The sequence below is a fragment of the Crinia signifera genome, chromosome 5, assembly GCF_055691185.1.
Source record: "Crinia signifera chromosome 5, ASM5569118v1, whole genome shotgun sequence".
In the NCBI taxonomy this organism is placed as follows: Eukaryota; Metazoa; Chordata; class Amphibia; order Anura; family Myobatrachidae; genus Crinia; species Crinia signifera.
The window spans coordinates 163,913,323-163,936,315 of NC_139221.1; the positions used below are offsets into that span (position 1 = coordinate 163,913,323).

The 22,993-nt window shown below is 42.2% G+C and overlaps 1 protein-coding gene across 6 annotated transcripts in view; it reads right to left on the reverse strand.

Annotated features, from left to right (window-relative positions):
• The window catches only part of TRANK1 (tetratricopeptide repeat and ankyrin repeat containing 1), a 173,335-nt gene that overhangs the window by 22,194 nt on the left and 128,148 nt on the right, over nt 1-22,993 (reverse strand). For all 6 annotated transcript variants that reach the window (XM_083188218.1, XM_083188220.1, XM_083188217.1 and 3 more), the window contains 8 exons: nt 20,018-22,756; nt 19,203-19,402; nt 16,774-16,911; nt 15,499-15,642; nt 14,864-15,020; nt 11,550-11,638; nt 10,577-10,680; nt 7,571-7,703 (listed from right to left, as the gene is read on the reverse strand). In XM_083188218.1, coding sequence (XP_083044344.1) covers nt 7,571-7,703; nt 10,577-10,680; nt 11,550-11,638; nt 14,864-15,020; nt 15,499-15,642; nt 16,774-16,911; nt 19,203-19,402; nt 20,018-22,756 — 3,704 coding nt within the window. The remainder of the gene's footprint in view (nt 1-7,570; nt 7,704-10,576; nt 10,681-11,549; nt 11,639-14,863; nt 15,021-15,498; nt 15,643-16,773; nt 16,912-19,202; nt 19,403-20,017; nt 22,757-22,993) is intronic.

The window sequence follows — 22,993 nt, forward strand, 5'->3', positions numbered from 1 at the left end:
GCTGACCGCAGAGTGGCTTCTTAATTCTCTGGAAGTAACGCTCCTCTGCTTATTACCAGTATTCCCCCATATCCATGATCAATCCATCCCATATTCTTGTCATCTGCCGTTTATATTAGTGCTGACTTGTGACTGCACATCACCCACAATTCCCACCCAAGGTACGACAGCACCCCAGAGCCTTATTCCACCACAGTAGCTCCATATGCCCCACCACAGTAGCTCCATATGCCCCACCGCAGTGGGGCAAAATGATAAAAAAATAAACATTTAAAGAAATATATATTATATTATATTACATATATTATCAATGGCTAACAGAGAGAGAAAACTACTACATAAATTTATTTATTAAATACAGTATCAGGAACCATATGAACTGCGGTAAACTGCCAATTATTGTAATACGTAATAGATAATAATAATAATGTAATATAGTTTTTGGGAAAAAGACAAATTCACACACGCATCAAGAAATGGTGTGCACAGGTCCTCAGCTCTCAGCTTTCATGGAGCCGTCTTACGGAGAGGGAAATGCTTAGCTATATCTGCACCATCTAGTAGAGGAATATCACTTTCAGGCTCTAATGGACACAAAAAAAGGTAGTTTCATCGCTTTATCCTTGTTGGTGGAAAACCAATACATATAATTGCAAAAGCACAAGCTACGAGCACACATTACAGTGAGTGCTACTTTAGTGTCACTTGATCATGTTACATGATCACTGTCAAACAGAGATTATGTCTTCACATGGGTACACTGCAATTTTGTGACTGAGGTGTGCCACGTTTTCACAGATCTATTTTTAGAAATTAGATTATTAAATAATCTGCCCTTTGTTTCTTTACAAATGTTATTTATAGCCCTAAATGACCTTGTCACCAAATGTATGACCAAGGAAGTTATCGGTTTTACATTTCCATCACTTCAGTTCCTAGACAAATAAGGACAGAGCCCTGTTTGCAGTTCTGCTATCCCAATGTTCATTGAATATGCATTATGTCTAACCTTATCCGACAATGCGGTAAATGATAGAAGCTTGGAGAAGTGGTATCTATCCCAATAAAGAATGTTATCTACAAGGTGATAATGCACCAGCCAATCAGCTTCAATATGTACAGTACATTGAGAGTTAGGAAAAAGGGGGGTATTAGCAGCGCTAAAAATTAAATTAAATAAAATTGGTTCTCACAAGTGAGTCAATTTTAAAGGAATAACAATTTAATGACACAATATAGATAAAAGGAGCTCCAATATGTACAGTACATTGACAGTTAGGAGCTGATTGGCTGGAGCATTATCACCTTGCACATAATGGGGTAGATTAGTTTGAAGTGTTTTTATTGAATAATATGGGTACAGGTTGAGAATCCCTTATCTAAATATCCATTATCAGAATTATTACAAAAACCATACATTCCAGAATGGACCTTGCTAAAAGCACTACTGGGGACATTTATTTATCTATTTATTAACAGTTTCTTATATAGTGCAGCATATTCCGTTGTGCTTTACAAAAGGAGACAGTGATACAACAAACAGGGTATTTACAGACTGCCAAAAGGTAGGAGGGCCCTGCTCGCAAGCTTACAATCTATAGGGAAATAGGCATTGATATTGTATTCTTTATTGCATCGATTCCACCAGAATACAAGGTTCCGTGTCTAGTTCTGGAATTTGATAAGCTTGCCTGAAGAGATGGAGTTTTCAGGGAACGCTTATAGGTTTGGAGACTGGAGGAGAGTCTTATTGTGCTTGGGAGGGGATTCCACAGAGTGGGTGCAGCCTGAAGAAAGTCCTGCAATCGGGAATGGGAGCGAGTAATGAGTGTGGATGAGAGACACATATCTTGGGTTGTAGGTGGATCCAGCGGACCGGGCACCAACTTCTCCAAAGCTTTAGCTTACCATCATGCCTGGCTCCTCTCCCCTATAACCCCACCTCCATGCTAGGCTATTCAGTTATTTTGCTCAGTCCCAGCAGGAAGCAGAATAGGACAGAGTACACAACACAGGCACACACATGTACACACATACAAGGCGAGCAAACAGATCACATGCCTACAGACATCAGGCGTACTAGGCTGGGTGCCCTGTGGGCCCAGGAACCTCGAAGAAAGGGTTAACCGAAGGTAGGTTTATCATAACTCCTCTTTTCTTCTTCGGGGTTCCTGGGTCCCACAGGGATTACATCGGGGATGTCCCAAAGCAGTACACTAAGGGTGGGAAAACGCCTGAGGGGCCAGAAGAACTTTGCGCCCAAACGCAGCATCTTGGGAAGCAAATGTATCGAAGGCATAGAACTTCAGAAACATGTGGACCATGAGGACCACGTAGCTGCCTTGCACAGCTGCTCTGTGGAAGCACTGCGTCTAGCAGCCAACGACGGACCAACTGACCTATTCGAATGTGCAGAGATAGAGAAAGGCAATGGTAGGTTAGCCTTCTCATAAGCCTTAGTAATAAAAGCACTTTAATTAGTACAACACACTGTACTAATTAAAGTGCTTTTATTACTAAACCTTGTTCTGCCATCAATTAAGCGCAATCTACACCCTTTAAATTTTTTATTACTATATAGGGACTGATAATCCCTTTTTTTAGATTGCTGCTGGCTAAGACAACTCACACAGGCGCCCCAACAGTTACTCCGGTAACTGTTTTTTCTTTCTTCTCATAAGCCTGTTGGATTGCCATTCTGATCCAGCGAGCTAAAGAGCCGTTTGTGAGCAGGCCACCCTCTCTTATGGAATCCATGGAGAATAAACGCCTAATGGACTCGGTTCTTTGAACATAGATCCGAAGAGCTCTCACAACGTCCAAAGACCTCTCTTTGGAGGACAACATAGAAGAATTTAGTGCCGGAACCACCAAACCGGGGAGTGTACAGGGCTGAATCCTCAGCACCCCCTGAAAAAAAATGTTCTTACGTCAGGAACGATAGCCAGCTGCTGCTGAAACCACACCTATAGTGCGGATACTTGTACCCGCAGTGAAGCCAGGCGCAGACATTTATTCAAACCATTCTGAAGGAAAGACAACAGTCTATCCACCTTATTGCTTTGTGTTGAGCGATCTTGCCCTACACCAGCCACACCCTATAATATATCCTTGATGAGGCTGGCTTCCTGGGACGAAGCATAGTCCTAGCCACTTTTGACGAGAAACCCTTGTTTCTCAGGACGGCAGTCTCAAGAGCCACGCCGTCAAATGTAGCCTCTTCAGATCCGGATGTAGATAAGGGTCCTGCCCTATTAGATCCACCCGCAGAGGTAACAGAAAAGGAGGAGCAGCTGACAGCTGCACTAGATCTGAGAACCAGTGTCGTCTGGGCCATGCTGGGGCCACCACAATGAGCACTCCACCCTCCTGCTTGAACTTCCTGAGAATACGAGGAATAAGAGACACTGGCAGATAAACATAAGGCAGACGAAAATTCCACGGAACAGACAGAGCATCCGTGAAGGCTGCCAGAGGATCCTTGGTCCTTGAACCGAACAACAGCACCTTGTGATTGTGCTGGGAAGCCAATAGATCCACGTCTGGAGTGCCCCATCTCTCAACTATCTGAGAGAACACCTTTGGGTGCAGGAACCATTCTCCCGCGTGAATGTCCTGACGACTCAGGAAGTCGGCTTCCCAGTTCTGAACTCCTGGCAAGAATACAGCGGAGATGGCCGGCACGTGACTTTCGGCCCATTGGAGGATCTTAGATACCTCCCTCATTGTTGTAATGCTTTTTGTGCCTCCTTGGTGGTTTATATAGGCCACCGTGGTTGCGTTGTCAGACCTTATCTGTATGGGTCAGCCCTGTAGTAGATCCTGGGATAACAGGAGGGCGTTGAACACCGCTTGCAGCTCCAACAGCTGCGGGCGGTTGGACAACCTGGACTCTTCCCTGAACCACCTTCTTTGCAAGGATAGGGATTCTACTACGGCTCCCCAACCCAGCAGGCTTGCGTCCATAGTGAGGAGCACCCACTGTGGGATAAAAAAGGGCTTTCCCAACCTCAGATGGGAGTCCGACCGCCACCACTGAAGGGAAGTTCGCACTTCTTGAGTGAGGCTCATCATTTTAGAGCGTATAGACTGGGGACGGTCGTCCCATCTGGCCAGGATCATTCTCTGCAGGGGGTGAGAATGAAACTGCGCCCATTCAACCATGTCTAACGTGCAAACCATCAGACCCAGGATTTTCATTGCGTGGTGAACTGAAACCCTCTGTAGCTGAAGACCCTTTTCTGGAGGAAGAATTAATCTCTGGACGTTAGAGTCCAGAAGAACTCCTAGATGTGTCATCCATCTGGAAGGTACTAGAGCTGATTTCTTCTAATTTATCAGCCAACCATGGGACTTGAGTACCCTTTGTGTTAGTTGAAGATGATTCAACAGGGTCTCTTGTGAATTGGCCAGAATGAGCAGGTATGGGAGAAAAATGACCCCTTGGTGTCTCAGAGATGCCATCATCACTGCCATTATCTTTGTGAAGACCCTGGGGGCCATGGCTTATCCGAAAGGTAGAGCCGTAAACTGGTAATGCTTCCTCAGGATTGTAAACCGCAGGAACTTTTGATGTGACAATGCAATGGGAACATGTAAGTACGCAACCTGGATGTCTAGAGACACCATATAGTCCCCTTGTTCCATTGCCAGTACAATGGACCTGAGCGTTTCCATGCGGAACTTGGATACTTTCACTGATTTTTTCAGTGACTTTAAGTTCAGAATGGGTCTGAATGTCCAGTTTGGCTTCGCTGGTGCTGAGGTACAGGCACTCTTACCCTGGATTGTAGTAAGGATTCCACTACCAGGTGTAAGCAGGACATTTTCCGTGGGTCCTTGGTTAACTTTTTGGGTAACTTTGAACGACACACCGTATTCATGGGTCACTACTTCTCTTACCCAAGCGTCTGTAGATGTCAAGCCACTCCTCCGAAAAGGAGAGAAGTCGGCCCCCCACCCTGGGATCCCCCCAGAGGTAGGCCCGTCTTGTCAGGCAGCGGGCTTGTCAGTTTTAGGAGCAGCCTGTCTGGTTGCCCAGAGTGCTCTCTGCTTGGGCTTAGTAGACTTGGACTGGCTAGTCTGTCTGCCAAACACCTGTCCATTACTCTTTCCTGTGGGACAAAAGGGGCGAAAGGAACTGACCTTAGGCCAAGAGGATGTAGAAGCTGAGGACAAGCATGTGGTTTTGGCTGCTGCCAAATAAGCTACTATTTTATTTAGCTCCTCACCGAACGGAACCTCCCCTGCAAAGGGTAAGACCTCCAGGGCCTTTTTGGATTCGGTGTCCACCTTCCAGGAACACAACCAAAGTATGTGCCTGGCAAGCACTGATACTGCTGACACATTAGCTGTCAGTTGTCCAGCATCATTCATGGCTTCCGCAATATATGCCACGGCCTGCTGCACGTGTGAAAGACATGCAGAGCATTCCTCCGAAACCTCCACAGGAAGCTCATCCTCTATCACCTTCAACCAATCCTGAATGGCCCTTGGGGCCAAGGATGCAACAATAGTAGGTCTGTTGACCACCCCTGTCAGTGAGAATATTGATTTGAGGCACTGTTCCAAGTGCATGTCAGTGACATCCTTTAAGAAGGCAGTTGACATTACTGGAAGCACCAATAGCTTAACCAACCTTGTCACGTGGGAGTGCACGGGAGGTGGGGTCTTCCACAGCTTACAGTCCTCCACCGGCAAAGGGTATCTACTAATCACCCATTTAGGAAAAGGACATTTCTTTCCTGGGGTTTTCCATATCCCCGTTCTAAGAGCCATTAAGTGGTCTGAATGAGGGAGTTGTGCTTTATTAAACATGTGATTTAAACAGGTCCACTTTCTGTGCCACTGGTGCTGGCTCCTCCTCCTCAGATAGGAGTACTGCCCTAATGGCTGGAATAAGGTTGGTAACATTAACATCCTTGTCATTAGCCTCCCTCACCTCTGGATCACCATCAGAAGTGGCTGCATCATTATCATCACCTTCCCCCTCTGAAGAGTCAGTGGAGTCAGTCACTAATGTAGACTGAGATGATGAATGCTTTTGGGGCCTTTTAGAGCCTTGAGAAATTCCCTTAGGAGTTTTCTGTGCAGCCAGAGACTGCATTAAAGAAAGCATGGTCTCAAACAATGAATCCACCCATGGAGGGGGTGTCTGAACTGTAGGAGTAGGTGAGGGGACACGGCCCACTGTGGGTGACAGTCTATCCACTAAAGTGCCTAGCAACTGTGTAAAAGCTGCCCTAGGGGGCTGCTAAGTCTGTGGAGTGGATTGGGTTGCAGGTATATGGCAAACATTACACAGGACATCCTGCACATCAGGCAACCCTGCTGCGCATGAGGAACATGAACGCAGTGCTGGAGATGCTGGCTGGTGCTCCTCATTGGCCATTGCAAGTAGCCTTTATGGGAGCCCCGGTCACACCTGAAGCTGTATGTCCAATGACCCGATAAATGTATGGTTGACCCTACAGAGTCCCCAGTACACCCTGTCTATGCAGCAGCAAACAGAACAGGAGTATGTACAGTGTAAAAACACAGGAGATACAATGCATTAGGATATATATATATATATATATATATATACACACACACACACACATATATTAGATATGCAAATCAGCACATAAAGCCACACATACAACAGTAGACAGAGAGAGTGTGAGCCCACACCCGCTACAGTATAATGCACTATGTTCAACACAATAACCGGAGGCCATGTGGGACAGTAAATGCTTGAAAAAAACCTGTCGGCAGGAGACGTTTTTACAGGGGAGCGGTGTTTAGCTTTCCAGGGTCTGCACAGCGGTGAAGATGGCTGCCAGTGTCTGAAGGAGGAGCTGGAAGTGTGAATCTGCAGCAAATAGGCATCAGCACAGATGTGAACTGGATCCACCTGCAACCCAATATAATCCCTGTGGGACCCAGGAACCCCGAAGAAGAAAAACACATACTATACATTTTTTCGACTATGAAGAGTTCGGTGAATGCACGTATGAAACTCGTGGGGTTCAGAACCTCCAACAAAGTTAAGAACCACTGCCTGAAATGATAACGTTTTGCTGATATTGAAGAGGTGAAACAAAAAACGGCAAAAGTACTAAGGCATCAACGTCAATGAATTTAAAAAATGTTTTAAGCAATGTAAAAAAAAAAAATTGGAGAAATGTATTGATTGTAATGAAGAGTACTTTGAAGATGACGGAAGTTTGAAAATGTACAAATGCACTATTTTTTTCTAAAATACATTTTTGGGTGCTCCCTTATATATGGTTGAGCTTGAATAAGAATCACAATGATTTGAGATCTTGCTGTTTGAACAATAAACACATCAGATCTTGACTAAAAAATTCTTATTAAGCATAATGGACTCTAGCACAAGGACTTTAATTTATTTTTATTTTTTTATGTATTATAGGTTTTGAGTTACTGGACACATTTATCTCTATCTCGACAGATCAAAGTACTGCAACTAGTGTGTGTGGCCCCAAATGTACAACACAATAAGCTTTTGTTAGTAGTAATCTGATAACATATTTGTACAGCATTGCCAATTGCATTCACCTCTTACCTTTTCAAGTTTGTTGCAAAGTTCTGCACAAAGTTTGAACTGGTTAGCCTTCATTAGACATTTCAGAGCCAGCTTTGCTTCTTTGCATTCTAAGTAGGTTTTGGCAAGCATCATGTATCCCATTTGTTTTTCCCTGTGGTTAAACAAATAGCACAAATTACACAAATACATTTACAGTAGAGTCTGAGTGATGCTGCTTTCAGACCGCATAACTGGCTTTGACCCTGTATTTGGAAACGTTTCCAAAAACGGGTCTGCCAGATAAAACCCCTTTCAGACCGCAGCACTTAAACGGTATATTACCGTTTAAGTGCCGATTTTTTGACACTGGCAGACCCGTTTTTGGAAGCTTTCCAAATACAGGGTTAAAGCCAGTGCAGCCTTCAGCACTCCCCTCCGTGCAGCTCCCCCCCCCCCCCTCGCGTGTCGACCGAGCGCATGTCGACGCCCCCCGCGCGTGTCGACGCCCCCCCGCGCGTGTCGACGCCCCCCACCCCCCCCGCATGTCGGCGCCCCCCCCCCCGTGTCGACTTACCCCGTGCCGGTACCTCCGTTGTGGACTGCAGCTCAGTATGCTCGGAAAGCACTTATGAAAAAAGTGTCTTCCAGAAAATGGCTGCCCCATAGGAAACCCAGTTTAAAAAAACTGTCTTCCGTATGGGGGCAGCCATTTTCTGAAAGACACTTTTTTCATAAGTGCTTTCCGAGCATACTGAGCTGCAGTGCCGGGAACCACAACGGAGATACCGGCACGGGGTAAGTCGACACGGGGGGGCCGTCGACACGCGCGGGGGCGTCGACACGCGCGGGGGGCGTCGACACGCGCGCGGGGGGTGTCGACACGCGCGGGGGGGGGGCTCCAGTGCTGTGAATACTTAATGAGCGCTCATTAAGTATTCACTGTGCTGAATTTAGGACCCAGCTCATTGGCTGGGTCCTAAATACCGTTTCTGAGCCGATTTTTTGGCTAAAATACCGGTTCAGAAACGGGTAGGACCCTGCATTTTAACCGGTTAGAAAAAACTGCATTTTCTAACCGGTTAAGTGGGACTGGACCTTTCAGACCGCACACATTACCGTTTTAAAACGGTAAAAAAACGGCAATTTACCGTTTTAAAAGTGCGGTCTGAAAGGGGCATTAAGGGCCCCTTACACTTGTGAGATTTTGTGAGATTTGATCCAATTTGAGTCAATTTATCTGACGTCTGACAAAATCTTATGTGCCTGATGTGTAGGACACAATCCACAATCCTGTGCCATTGGGTATAACCAAGAGATTGGAAGAGATTGGAAGAGATTGAACCTCCTGCACATAGGATAAATCTTGAGTCAATCAGGTTCAATTTGTTGAGACAATAAGTTGACAAGTGTAAGGGGGCCTTTACAGTTAAAATTTGGAAGATATTTCGCCTGCACATGTTTTTGGTCACAGGAAATTAAAAGGCATCTCTTATGATCTGGAGAAAAGAAGACGTGTTGGGGGAAATTTACTAATATGATTTAGTAGAAGAAATTCGTAATTTCCTAGGAAAATACTAATTTTTTGGGTGTATTCGTATTTTTGGCATTTACTATGCCAAAAATACAAATACTCGTATTCATATTGATGGGACATTCGTATTTGTATTTACAAATATGAATGTCTACACCATCGATAGAATACGACAGGAATCACCATTCAAAAGAATGTTGGTTCCTGATTTACTAAGCAGCCGTTGCTAATTAGTGTAAAAATGCCACGAATATACAGAAGGAAAATGCACTTTATTTTCCTGTCGTATTTGGCTTTAGCATGCACGGATCAGTCAGATCCGTGCAGGCTTTAGGGATTAAAAAATTGTAAAATAAATAAAAAAAATTTTAAAACAGCGTGGGTTCCCCCCCACAGCTGTAACCAGCACCAGGCTGAAAGAGCCAGGGCCGGTAATTAAAAATCAGGAAACCCGACAAATAGGGGTTCCCCGATTTTTAACAACCAGCCCCAGGCTCCAGGTCCGGGGCTGGTTCCCAAAATACGGGGGACAAAATGACTAGGGGTCCCCCGGATTTTAAGAACCAGCCCCAGGCCAAACCAGCCAGCAGGGTAATGTCACAGCCGGGGACACTTATTAGATAAGGTCCCGCGGCCAAAACATTCACCCTACCGACCAGTCAGCCTGGCCAGGGGCCCTGGGGGAGTGGGGACCCCCCTGATAAAGGGGTCCCACCCCTCCAGGACTTACCTGACCAGGCTGATCTTTGTGTAAAAAAATAGAATTAAAAACTATTGTTTTTAACTGTGGAACTATGAGTCCCAGCAAGCCTCCCCCGCAAGCTGGGACTTGGAGAACCACAAGTCCCAGCCTGCGGGGCATTAAAGGGTCCACTGGCACTTTTAGTTCCACAGTAAAAAAAATAGTTAAATGAACACACACTGACAACAAAGAAAAATAAAACTTTAATAGGTACTTATGTAATATCTGGGCTCCCGTTTTTCTTATGAGACCGTGTGCACTCGCCACGCTTCGGGCACGGTGGCTCGCTGTGCTCGCCACACTATATAAAATCAACTCCATGCGGAATTGGATAGTAGGGGTATGAAAAAATGGGGTGCATTTAACATGGGAGCCCAGATAATACATAAGTACCCTTTAATACATACATTACACACATACTGATACTTATCGATCTTGAGCCCGTAGGTAGGTCCCGGGATCCGGGGCTCCAGGGCTGCTGAGTCGGGGGTCCGAGGCTTATCTAATAAGTGTCCCCCGGCTGTGACATTACCCTGCTGGCTACAGGCTGCCTACACTAATTCGTATTAGCGGCCGTATATACGGCCAGCTAATATGAATTAATACGACATCGGAGGGTTACAAAGCAGTCGTATTTGACTGCTTTGTAAATTCCCCTCCGGAACACGACTTTGCATACTAGGTATGCAGTCGTAGTCATTCGTAGCAAGAATATGAATGCAATTTTTTGTATTAGTATTCTTAGTAAATTTCCCCCGTAATGTCTGCTTACCTTGGGCTGGCTTTCCTAGACTGCAGATGTAATACTTCATCATGGGCAAAGGCAAGTTTCTCTTTCTCCATTGCTCCACCCTTTTGGTAACACTTTGCGGCAACCTGAAAACAGACATTATTCATATCATACCAGTAGCAAACGCAGGATTTTTAGAGAGGGGTTTCCAAAAGTAAACCAAAATCACCCACTCTGCAGCGCATTGGAGTAAGTACAGGACTCTGAGGTAGTGGTAAAAGCCCTAAACATTGGTCTTTTAATACAATTTAATTAATATGAATTCATATTTAGCAGTACAGATAAGCTGCTTCAAACATTTAAATAATATCAGTGGTCAGTAAAAGGTTAAATATATCATGCTAAATAATTACACAAACATAATAGAACCACAACTGCACTTTCTAAGCTCACAATCTCCCACTTCATATAAAGGCTCCTGTCTCTTCCTCCTGGCAGCTACTCTCTGGTCCATTGCAATGTTTGAGGGCTCAGATCCACACACACAGTAAATGTGGTAGAAGAAGCTGGTACACTAGGAGAATTTTGTGGGCTATCCAATTAGCTGCAGTAAATTACCAAGGCAAATCTATTTCTCCGGGGGGGGGGGGGGGGGGGTAAACCAATTAGACCGGACTTTGGGGAATATGCTTCATGTACCTCAGGCAAGTAAAATTCATGATAACCTACCCTAAAAACACCCTTTTTTTCTATTATAACATGTGGGTTTGCAAGATTATACCTGATGCCTTGTGTTATCGCCCAAAGATGGGTTCTGTTTCAATCGAAAATAAACTATATTTGGATGGCCCGATAATGACCATCAGAATAAAATTGAGTTAAAAGTCTATTTTCTTTCTGCCAAAAAGTAATTAGAAACCCCCCTAAATCAATAATCCCCTCAGGTGTTCCTGACCGCTCAGCAAATATGGAACATTTGTTTAGATTTATTTAAAGCAAACTGAACAAGGTATACCTTCCAACAGTGGTGGTTGGCGTAATAATCTCCTTGCGAAATCCACTCCTTTTTAGTAGAAGATTTCACAAACATATTATCATCAATATCTGGGGAAAAATGTATACTTTTAATATCAATATATTACAAAAAACAGGCTATAAATGCTTAGAACATTAAATAGAATCAGTGATTTAACACAAACACACAAAACCTAGTTGAGCGGCTGGTATACAGCTGTCTTATTAGTTACTTATCTGACAACTCAATCCTTAATCCTCTTCAATCTGGCTTTCACCCACTCCACTCGACTGAAACGGTCCTGGTCAAAGTCACCAATGACCTGCTTCTGCTTTTATGCTGGGTACACACCAGGACGACTAGGGCCCGATCCCCTCAATCTAGATCCAATTCCAACCAATTGGATGTAGATTGTGTGGTGATTGGGCCCTTTTCTGTCCTGGTGTGGACTGATACCGATCCGATGCGCAGTCCCGCGGCTCGGTCGGTCGTTATTGAGATCCTATACAGCTGGGTGCGGGTTGCCATCGGATCGGACCCGCTCACGGTGCACATCGTGAGCGGGTCGTGCCCCACGCGTCACCATGAGCGGGTCGGAAGAGACACTGATGAGTGAGCGGGTCATCCTGGTGTGTACCCTACATTAGCCACATCCAGGGGTCTCTCTGCTTATCCTGCTGGACCTTTCTTCTGCCTTAGACACTGTGGATCACCCTCTCCTCCTCCACACCCTCTAGGCAATTGGCCTCTCTACCCGTTTTGACCTGGTTTGCCTCTTAACTTGCTAACCACTCCTTCTCTGTGGCTGCCTCTAGTTCCACCTTACCCCCTTCTATTCTCCATGTTGGTGTCCCCCAGATTTCAGCACTGGGCACCTCTTCCCTAAGAGCACTCAAACTATTTAGGCTTCAATACCACCACTGTGCTGACGATACAATACCGTACCTCTCCTCTTGACCCTTCCCACTCTGTCCTCCATTGGGTATCCAGTTGCCTATACAGCAATCTCTGAAGCTCAACATGCACAAAACGGAAATCATTATCTTTACCCATCTAAAGTCGCTGTCCCTCATACCCAATATCTCTATCGCCTAATGTAATTTGTTTAAATACAGCTCTCTTCTACTCAGTGACTTAAGTGCTCTGATGTATGCCATATGCACAATGCTACTTGTGGTGCCTCATTCATAAAATGTGATATAAGGTGTGCGCAAATGAAAAGGAGACTTTTGCTGTAGCAGTGAGTTTATGTGTTTGCCAATAGATGGTGTGGTGTTTTTCCCAGTTGTTTATGGTGCACCATATTCCGGTGGTGTCAGCATTATGAGGTGGGGCATGAAAGAACTTGCCAAAGACCCAGGCAGGCCCACATTGTTACCAACACTACCACCTTCTCAGCTGTGGAGGATCTCATTCATCGGATCACAACACATGGAATTACTGCTGCACGGTCGATAAGCAAGGGAACTGTGCATCACATAACCCACAACAAGCTTGGTTATGGCAAAGTTTGTGCACAGTGAATGCCCAAGCATCTGTCAGAGAATCAGAAGTTGGTGAGAATGGGGGTTTGCTTGACCCATCAAACATGCTCGGCTTCTGTGCGAGTAAATTGGAAACAACTCTTTGCGCTGATCTGGAGGAATTTATCATGCATCAAAGTGTGCAAAACAACTTTCCAGGAATGAAGAACCTGAGGCAAAACCGTTCACTGCCACATGCGCAACTGAGAAAAACACAGCGCCATCTATCAGCAACCACATTAACCCACGGTGATTAGATACAATGTCGCTACAGAAAAAGTCTCCTCTTTATTTGGGCACACCTTATAACTATTCAAATTCTCTATTCCAAGAATGTAAAGTTGATCTCATATTCTATAGAAAAAAAGTGTAAATAGATACTGTAAGGATTAAGAGTATTGCATACTAAAAAACAGATAGTTATTGTGGCTTTTAGTTTGCAGGGGAAAAGTGGGAATTTTATTTATTTTAGAGGTAAAAGTTTTAGGATTCACTGATGAAACACTATTTACAGGTGTCTCAAACTGAATGAACAATCATGCACTGGAAGGTATTTAAAAATCATAACTTAGGCAATAATGATATAAGTTTTAGGTGATTTTCTATATTAAAAAAAAGCTTAATTATCTGGAATATGTGAAATTGTTTTCTGATCTTGCCGATGGCCATAAAGTGTTTTCCCTGCTTTGTAAATGTTGCGAAAACCATTGAATTATCACATGACACAATTTTCTGTACATCAAAACATTCTAGAACAGGCATTTCCAACCTCGGTCCTCAAGGCACGCTAACAGTGCAGGTTTTAGTTATATCTAGGCTTCAGCACATATGGATAAATCAAAATAACTGGGCATCTAATTAAGTCACCTGTGCTCAAGCATGGATACCTCTAAACCATGGAAGGTTAGTGTGCCTCGAGGACAGAAGTTGGGAATGCTGTGCTATTATTTTTTTCAATGTTAATATACAAAAGTAAAACTCAGCTTTTTTTACAACTGTTAAGAACCTCAGATACTTTCCTTATGGCCACTAACAGCCTTGTTCACAGTTATCTAATCTTATGTGTCACTTTTCTGGGGTTTAAGATGCTTTGCCCACTTTTAATGCACTTCACCCATGTTTCCCCACAGTAAAATTCTTAGTTTACATGGCTAATGGAATCCGCTCCTTTGCATCTAGTGTATGAGGTTGATGGTTCTATAGGCGCTGTGATACACGTCTGGAAGGAACAAACACTACTTGATCTCAGCAAGTCATATGGACCAAAAGGGGACGTAAGATTTGCAAGAATTTGGGCTAATAATTTGAGATCAGTGTTCAGGAGGGAAATTGCAGTGATTTGGGACTCAATATAAATGATGATTATAGGAAGTGGTTCACTGTAGTTGTTTCATGTGTTGAAACTTTGTTTTATGCACAAATATAAAGATTTAGTTGTGTGTATTTCATGTGCTTGATGTGTTTGTACAACATAAATGCAAGATACCTCAAGATACATCATTGAAATCTAAAAATATTCTGAAATATGGAATAATCCGTTATCCAAAATTCTTCTGGTCCTGAGCATTTTGGATAAGGGATACTCAACCTGTACTACCACTATGATAAATAAAAAACACATGATTACTAATGCTTAAAACAAAACCTAAAAAACAAAAAAAACTTACCATCTAATCTGTTATAAATATATGGAGATATCAAATAATATCAACATATTTGTAACTTACACAGTGTATATATGTATTAATGTTATGAAGTGATCCCTGCACAGTTTGCTGAATTAACATGTACCTTTGTTTTCATCTGTCCGAACCACTTTCACAAAGTTCCCTTTCATGAAGTATGTAAAGGCAGGTGCTCGCTTCTCCTGGTTTTCATCAAATATCCACAGGTTTACTCTGGCTCTTGTGATAGCTGTATACAGTTGTTTCATTTCTCCATTTACTATCTACAGTATAAAGTATAGTGTTGTTGGTAAAAGCAGCAGAAACCTTTAAACAGTCTAAAAGATTTACTTTAAATGAAAGTTAACAGTTTATAAGTAAGTATATTTACAACTAAATACAAGTGTGTGTGTGTGTGTGTGTGTATACTTTCACACTCTCCCTCCTGTACACAGAATAGTGGAAGAACCGGCCCTCCAGGTATAAAGATCCCATGTAATTTTATTAAGGCATGAGAGAAATGCACACACACGGCCCACGGCGTACATTTACGTTGGATCTTTATACCTGGAATGCTGGTTCTTCCACTTCTCTGTCTACATCGCACATGCACAGAGAGACTCCCATGTCTCAGACTCGGAAGTCCAGGGACAGCGCAACATTGCAAAGGACAGCTCTTAGCCAATATGCTATTAGTAAGAATGCAGTACATGGGCGGCAGATGTTAGAACATCCTGCCCTAATTCTCTTCTTATGGATTACCTTGTGCATTTCTGGATCCACTAGCAATTGTCTATTAGTACGATTAGATGAGCTTTCCAATGGAACTTCAATAAGTGGCTGTCTCACTTCATTTGTAGTTACAACTGGATCAAAGGAAGAAATTATTTTCCACTCTTTAGAAGCCTAAGAAGTAAAAACACAAAGTGAGGTGCTGCGGTGAATGTATTAAATATTGTCAAGGTTATTTGTCATGTTTTTACTGGAATAAAAAATGGACTATAACAGTATTTCAAATGTAATGCAGAGGAAAGGCTGGGCCATTCCCATTTTTCCTCCATGTTTGCCATCTAGAAAAATTAAAGACAGAGATATGGGTGCAGACTAAGTAGGATGCAAATCGTCTGAGTTTGCAGAATGCCACGGATGCTTTCTTTACACCCTGCTAATGCAAGTGTCTGTAGGGCCTATGTGAGGATCTGTGTAGGAAGCTGCTCCTTCAACTGGTAACATTACAGGCTTCTGTATCTATGAATCCAGAAAGCACAGACCTCTGGCCCATGACACTTCCACATTCCGTGCAATCACCTTTTTTGCTGCCAAGTTCCCGCCTCCAAAATCTGCTCATGTTATGCAAAAAAAAAGTGTAAATTTGCTTATGGACACGAACTATATATGCTAAAACTCGCTATTTAGGTCTGTGCAAAGAGATCCGTCTAATGAAACAGCCCTATCACTCCCAAAGCGCAAAATCTGTCACCTCTGAGGTTAGCTCAGCACCACTGAGCAGAGATGCATTATGTGCTGTATACCGCATGTCACTTTTATTTATTTATTAACAGTTTCTTATATAGCGCAGCATATTCCGTTGCGCTTTACAAAGGACTTTTCTTGTTTTGTTTCTGTATTTGTAATCTGTAAGGTGCTGCAAACTTTACGACCTTAGTGGGATGTCCAGTTATTTCTAATAGCATAAATGAGTGGTTCCCAAACTGTGTGCCGTGGCTCCCTGGGGTACCTCGGGACACATGCAGGGGTGCCCTGGGTTGGTGGTCCAGGACCAACTCAAATTATTAATGGTTCATTATTTATGAGCAAAACCAGTGCTGGTGGCTGCCAATCATAAAATGTGTACAAACAGAAGCAAATCCTGTCCTTTACCACATAACTGACCTTAAGAATTGCATATAAACCCAGTCTAATTATTTTATTTTTGGCTTAGGGGTGCCGTGAAAAAATTCTGATACTCTAGGGTACCTTGAGTCAAAAAAGATTGGGAACCCCTGGCATAAATAATTCTAGAATAAATGTGTATACCTCAGAGTCAGTGAAGAAGTTATACAGAAGTACATCATCAAATTCCAAGCCCTTTGCTTCATAAATAGTTAGAACCAGGGCAAGACTCAATTCCTCAGGGATGTTTTCCTTGGCAATTTCATTTTTCACCAAAATCACCTAAATATGTAAATTAAATTACTAATGACCAAAGAAATAAAAAGTTGATACTGTACTATACTGTATATGTTTCTATGTACAATATATGATATCATATAATATTAACTAAATTCTCACCACTACTGTATTCAGAAATCTCATCAGAACATTTAAGTTGTATAAGAATAACGGTTGTCCATGATCATACATAATCTCTTTAACATAATTCAAAAAATGTAGGCCTCAACCACTTGGTTTGTGAGAAAGTCACAGGTGCATACACGCAGCCCACAGTTTATACCAGAGGTGGAACAACCATTGGTGCAGTGCACCGGGGCCCCTAAGAAATAAGGGGCCCACTGCTGCACCTGACACCCTCTCCCTCCCCTTGCCTCTCCCTGTCACCCACTGCCGTGTTGCATATTGTGAACATGGGTTGGGAGAGGGGCCCAAATTATATTTTTGAACCTGGGCTCACAACCCACAAATTCCGCCACTGATGAATACAACCAATATATAACACTACCAGTACTATGGCATTATATATATATATATATATATATATATATATATATATATATATAGATACAAAAGTACCAACACACTCGCCATTCCTAGGAATGGGGTGCAAACAGCACCCACATCCCAGGGTGGGGTGCGGTGGCCTGTGACCACACACTCTAGTAAATACAAACACAGGGAGCCCAGCACTCACTACAACAAACTGACTCACCTTAACATTCAAATAATCAATAAATAAATAATGGGGTTTTAGTTCATGAATTGATCAATGCATTTAAGCTTGCAGCCCATCGCCAAGGGACCCCATTTCACTGCAAGTCCTACACTAACAACTGTTTTTCTTGAGAACCTGGCACCTGCTTACACATCATTGATGTATTAAATGCATTGATCAATTCATGAACTAAAACCCCATTATTTATTTATTGATTATTTGAATGTTAAGGTGAGTCAGTTTGTTGTAGTGAGTGCTGGGCTCCCTGTGTTTGTATTTACTAGAGTGTGTGGTCACAGGCCACCGCACCCCACCCTGGGATGTGGGTGCTGTTTGCACCCCATTCCTAGGAATGGCGAGTGTGTTGGTACTTTTGTATCTATATATTAGGGTTGATTTTTAATTAACCTCTGTTACTGTGATCATAGCTTTCTCATGCACCCTAGATAAGCTCATTTACCTGAAACCTGTGACAGCTGCCCCTTTAATACTAATTCAGGTGCTGTGTTTGGGATTGTCTCACCTTATAAAAGCCATCAGTTACTTGGCAGTTGAGCATTAACCCAGGAAAAAAAACACATGTTCATTTTAGCTATGATGTGTAAGCAGATGCCAGGTTCTCAAGAAAAACAGTTGTTAGTGTAGGACTTGCAGTGAAATGGGGTCCCTTGGCGATGGGCTGCAAGCTTAAATGCATTGATCAATTCATGAACTAAAACCCCATTATTTATTTATTGATTATTTGAATGTTAAGGTGAGTCAGTTTGTTGTGGGATAAGTATCAGATTCCATATGTTATTGTGGCGCGGATGGCTGCTTACTGTGGATTATACAGTACTTTACATGCCTGAGTTGATAATATACCCAAAGCATTTTATTTCCCAGTGACACATTCTACAATAAAATAATTGAATGTGAGACTTAAAAGAAATACAAATAAACATATTTTGTGTAGATTACAAAATGTAGATACAATACACAACCTAATCAGAGAATTAGCAAAATCAAGCAATTATTGAATGACTGCACATGTGTACCGTAAGCATAGCACATGCACAAGGGGATTAGCAACTGAAAATGCAAAGTGGCCAGAGCTTGGGCTAACAGGAATCCGAGGTTTAAAGTGGAAACCTGCCTGTGGTGGAAAATCCGCAGACATGCCCATGCATTTTTGAGGAGGGTCTGTGACATCCGCAATGACCATTTTCAGCCTGTCTCAGTCGTAGATTAGTGACAGCCTCAGAGTTACTCGCATTTGCAAAGACAGCAAAAACTATTGGGTGGTTCAGGAATGGCGTATGGATTTGGGAGTGGATAGAGAATCTCAATTCACTTGCAATTTAGCAAGGGTCATTTTCTCTTTCTGACTGGAGGGCGGCTTTTTCCTCACAGTCCACTGCAAATTCTCACATTACCGATCCTTGCTGAATTAGCCCCATTGTTTGAAAACCAGACTATTCCCAAAATTTTACTAAAGTACTATTAAAAAAACTACAAGCTTCCCATATATAATAATGCTTACTAGGGTGTGGTTGCTTACAATGTATACCTTGAAAAAATAAAAACCAAAACAAACCTGATGTGCTCCAAATTCAATTGGCTGTGTCTTTCTTTTGTTGCCACGTAATAATATAGCAAGGTCACTAACACAGCAAGACTCAAGCACTGTCGGCTTTGGGCCGTCAAACAACCCACAGTCACGTGGTAGTCGATCAAAAGACTCCGGGAAAAAGTACTGCAGCAAATCCACAACGCCAGAAGCCAGCTGGAGAATCCCTATTATATACAATATACTGATATTAAAAAATTATCGTATCCAAAAGACTTTCAGCATACAACATCATACAGTATAACTAATAAATGAGAGATTGACCAAAAAAGTTACTGACCATTCTCTGTATGCAGCATGCTAAATGCTCAGAAAACATTGTTATAGGTCAGTGCATTTATGTCATTATCCCTTATGAGTGCCAACATCTCTGTGAGATGTCCAAAATATCCACTAAAAATGCTAGCGTCGCTCACATTTGTTATATAAATAAATAAAAAAATATGTGTAAAATACGATTATATTTCCTATATAAGGTAAACATTACAGGTAATTATGATGAATAAAAAGGTCTGCTTGCCAATTTTCACATCTATGTTGCCAAATTCGCTTGGCACTCTACGGGGTAAAGGCAAATTAAACTGCTATTGATAACCACAAACAAATACAGTGGGGAAAAAGGATGAACTGGCAATTAGCATAAAGAAATACATGTACTAAACATATACAGGTGTATACTTGCAATAGGCCACGTATGCGTAACTGCACTTTTATAGCAAAAAGAACACAAGATGCAAACACATTTGGTGCATTTGGTGAATTAAAATAGAAAAAGCACTTACCAGAATGAGATCTATAGTTTTGATACAGATGATATAGTTGCTTTGGTTTTCTAACAATGCCATTTTTATTGCCATCAGAGCCATTCTTGTTTGCAAAATAGAATAAGGATCTTAGGTCACTGAAACGAAATGCAACGCCTTTCATTATGCTCTGTGCTGTGTCTCCAGTAAGAAACATGGCATTGGGATCATTAATGCATCTCATGAGCAGAAAGAGCTCAGCCTGGGTGAAGTCTTGAATCTCATCACCATAAAGCTCATGGATTGACCATGGTAGTTCCTCAAGCTTTGACAGTCTGCAAGATAAATTATACAAGACATCCTCTTCATCAAAACACCCCATCTGACATTTAATTTGTTCATATGTGCAGAAGAGACTGTAGATTTCCTTACGGTCTCCTTCAAAGTTTGGGGCTCTTTTCCTGCCGAGTTTCATGTATTCCTGTTCTGTGAGTCTACCTTGGGGGCAGCCTAATGCTTCGAAAGAGCCTTTCAAAAATGACTTGATCTCTTTCCAAACCAGTGCTGCATTGTAAGGAGACTTTCCTTTTATTTTAGGCCATAGTTCATTGGCAAATAACTCAAACGTTACGAAAGTGCGGGGGTCAGTCTCTTTAAGATCACCGTTATTTTCATCTTCCTCATTTTCTGGGCCAGGATCAATCTCCTCATCCTCTCTCAACAAATCTATTATATCAACATCATCTAATGTAGACCAACCAGCTATATTCCTTTTAAGACTTCCATCATCATTCCTAGGAAAAAATGGTTCAGGCATAGATGCATCCAACAGAATCAGCAGCTGCTGAGAGGTTATAAACATAGGGAAGTTCTCATCTTTGATATCTTGTAACCTATAAACACTAGGCTCCAACGGCATGAAATGGCTTGTTGACTTGGTAGATTTGCTTAATTCAAGGAAATTTCTTTGTACTTCCTGACAAAGGACATGATTTTTCGTAATAAAAACAGGATGATAGTGTTCTAGTTTAACAGCGCTTTCCTCGCCATTGTCTGACAAATTGTCTTCTGAATCTATGTTTTCTGCTTCTGGTACTGGATCTTCATATGCACTGTCAGGCAATTCGGTTTCAGAATTCTCTTCATTATCTGTGTCATCATCACCTTCAATGTTTTCAGAACATTTCCTGCGTTGCCAGGTCTGCTTCACTAGCCATGGGCCAACAGACTCTGCTTTTTCCCAGTATGAGTGAAACTTCTTCCAGAGGCGATACAAACAACAAGTTGTTTTTCCTGTGCCGCTTCTGCCAATTAAAATGATGGTTTCCATGGGTTTGGGATTCAGATCGATCACGGCGTATTCCAATTCACCGACTCGGAAGGGATACTCAACTCTGTAGTTCATATTGCTTAATATGTTCAGAGCCATGTCTGTGCTGAAGCTGTGGAACTTCATAATATTGTATTCCGTTTCAGCTGCACTGGCAGGGGGGAAATAATCTGAGATAGCAAGCTCCATGTCGCTTTCCAATTCAGTGTCTTCCAGAAAATATCTAGGAATACGCTTTTGTGCATTTGAGGAAATTTTAACCTTTGTTATGCCCTTTAGCTTCTTCCTCAGGATACATGTCAAGCCTCTATTGTAAGCACTGCATATGTTTTCAATAGCATGATTGAGTTTGCAGTGGTCAAGAACAATATCCCAGATCCTTATAATTTCAGTATAGATCCTCCCTGTTTTTTCTGATGCAAGCTGTGTAGTCAAGATTTTTTCTGGTTCCTCACTACAACGGGGTGAAAAATCGATTGCAAGCTCCCAGAGAAGCCTGGCACCTTTGTCCAGCTTGACTTCATACAACTTGATACTGCTCTTCAATTTAAGGTGTTTGTGGAGACTACGGGTCCACTCCCCATTTCCAAGCTTCTGAATGGAAATAATGATTTTATTTTTCATGTACTGTGGTACTGCCTTGCTTCCTAATTTCTTCAGAGCTTCTGGAGAACACTCAATCTCCCAAGTCATATTATTGAAGTCTAAATTTGAAAGGTCAATACTCTCTTCCACCAGATCAAAGTCTTCTTCGTTATCATCATGCACTGGCAAGCCATTCTCAGCCCACTCATTATTACCACACACCATCAAAGTATTATCATTTAACGCCATATCAAAATCCAGGATACTGTTTTTAGGGACTTCCGGTATCTCATTGGTATTCTCTTCGTTGTTCTGTACAGTCAGAGACGGCCTCAGACTATCAAACACCAATGGGGATTTACTTGGTTCCATGCAGTTTATTAAGTCTTTGATGGTTTGCTCCAGACTGTCTCTTGGAGTCATTGCCTTCTTGAAGTGTTCTACAAATGTCTCAGGTGGCAGAAGGGGATCTTGAGCCACAGATTTGTTACACCTAGATACAGACAAAGATGCAGAAGGCAATGGATTTGTTGGAGCCTTAGGTTGTGTCATGTTCTTACTGGTCAGTGTCTTAGGTTTGCATTTCTTTCTTGCATCATTCCAAGCAATAAAATGGGGGTCTGTTTTCTTTATCTTGTAATTTACATCCCTTCCCAAGTTATTATTTATTGTTAGCCTGATGTCAAATTTAGCAAGCAGGTCCATTATTCTGCGATACTGTTTGGGATTATTGCTTTGAAAAACCATATGCATCACTGTATCCCCATTGTTGTCCTGGGTATTGGGATCTAAATAGGGATATGTCAGTGGCTCTTTAGAGTATAGATCCAGAAGGTATTTGGTCATCAAAACACCATTATCACCTGGAAAATAAAATAGTAAAACCTGAAATTACTTATTAATATAGAATAATAATAATACTAATAATAATAATAATTATAATAATAATAGAACATTTATACAATACAAATGTAGCAGAATGGACTTTAAAACAAATGTTTACAAGTAATACTTCCCATATTGTGGGTGTATTTAGAATTATATGATGTGTGCCTGTTCTAATAAAAAACATTTATAGTAATAGCTGATCCAGCCCATGT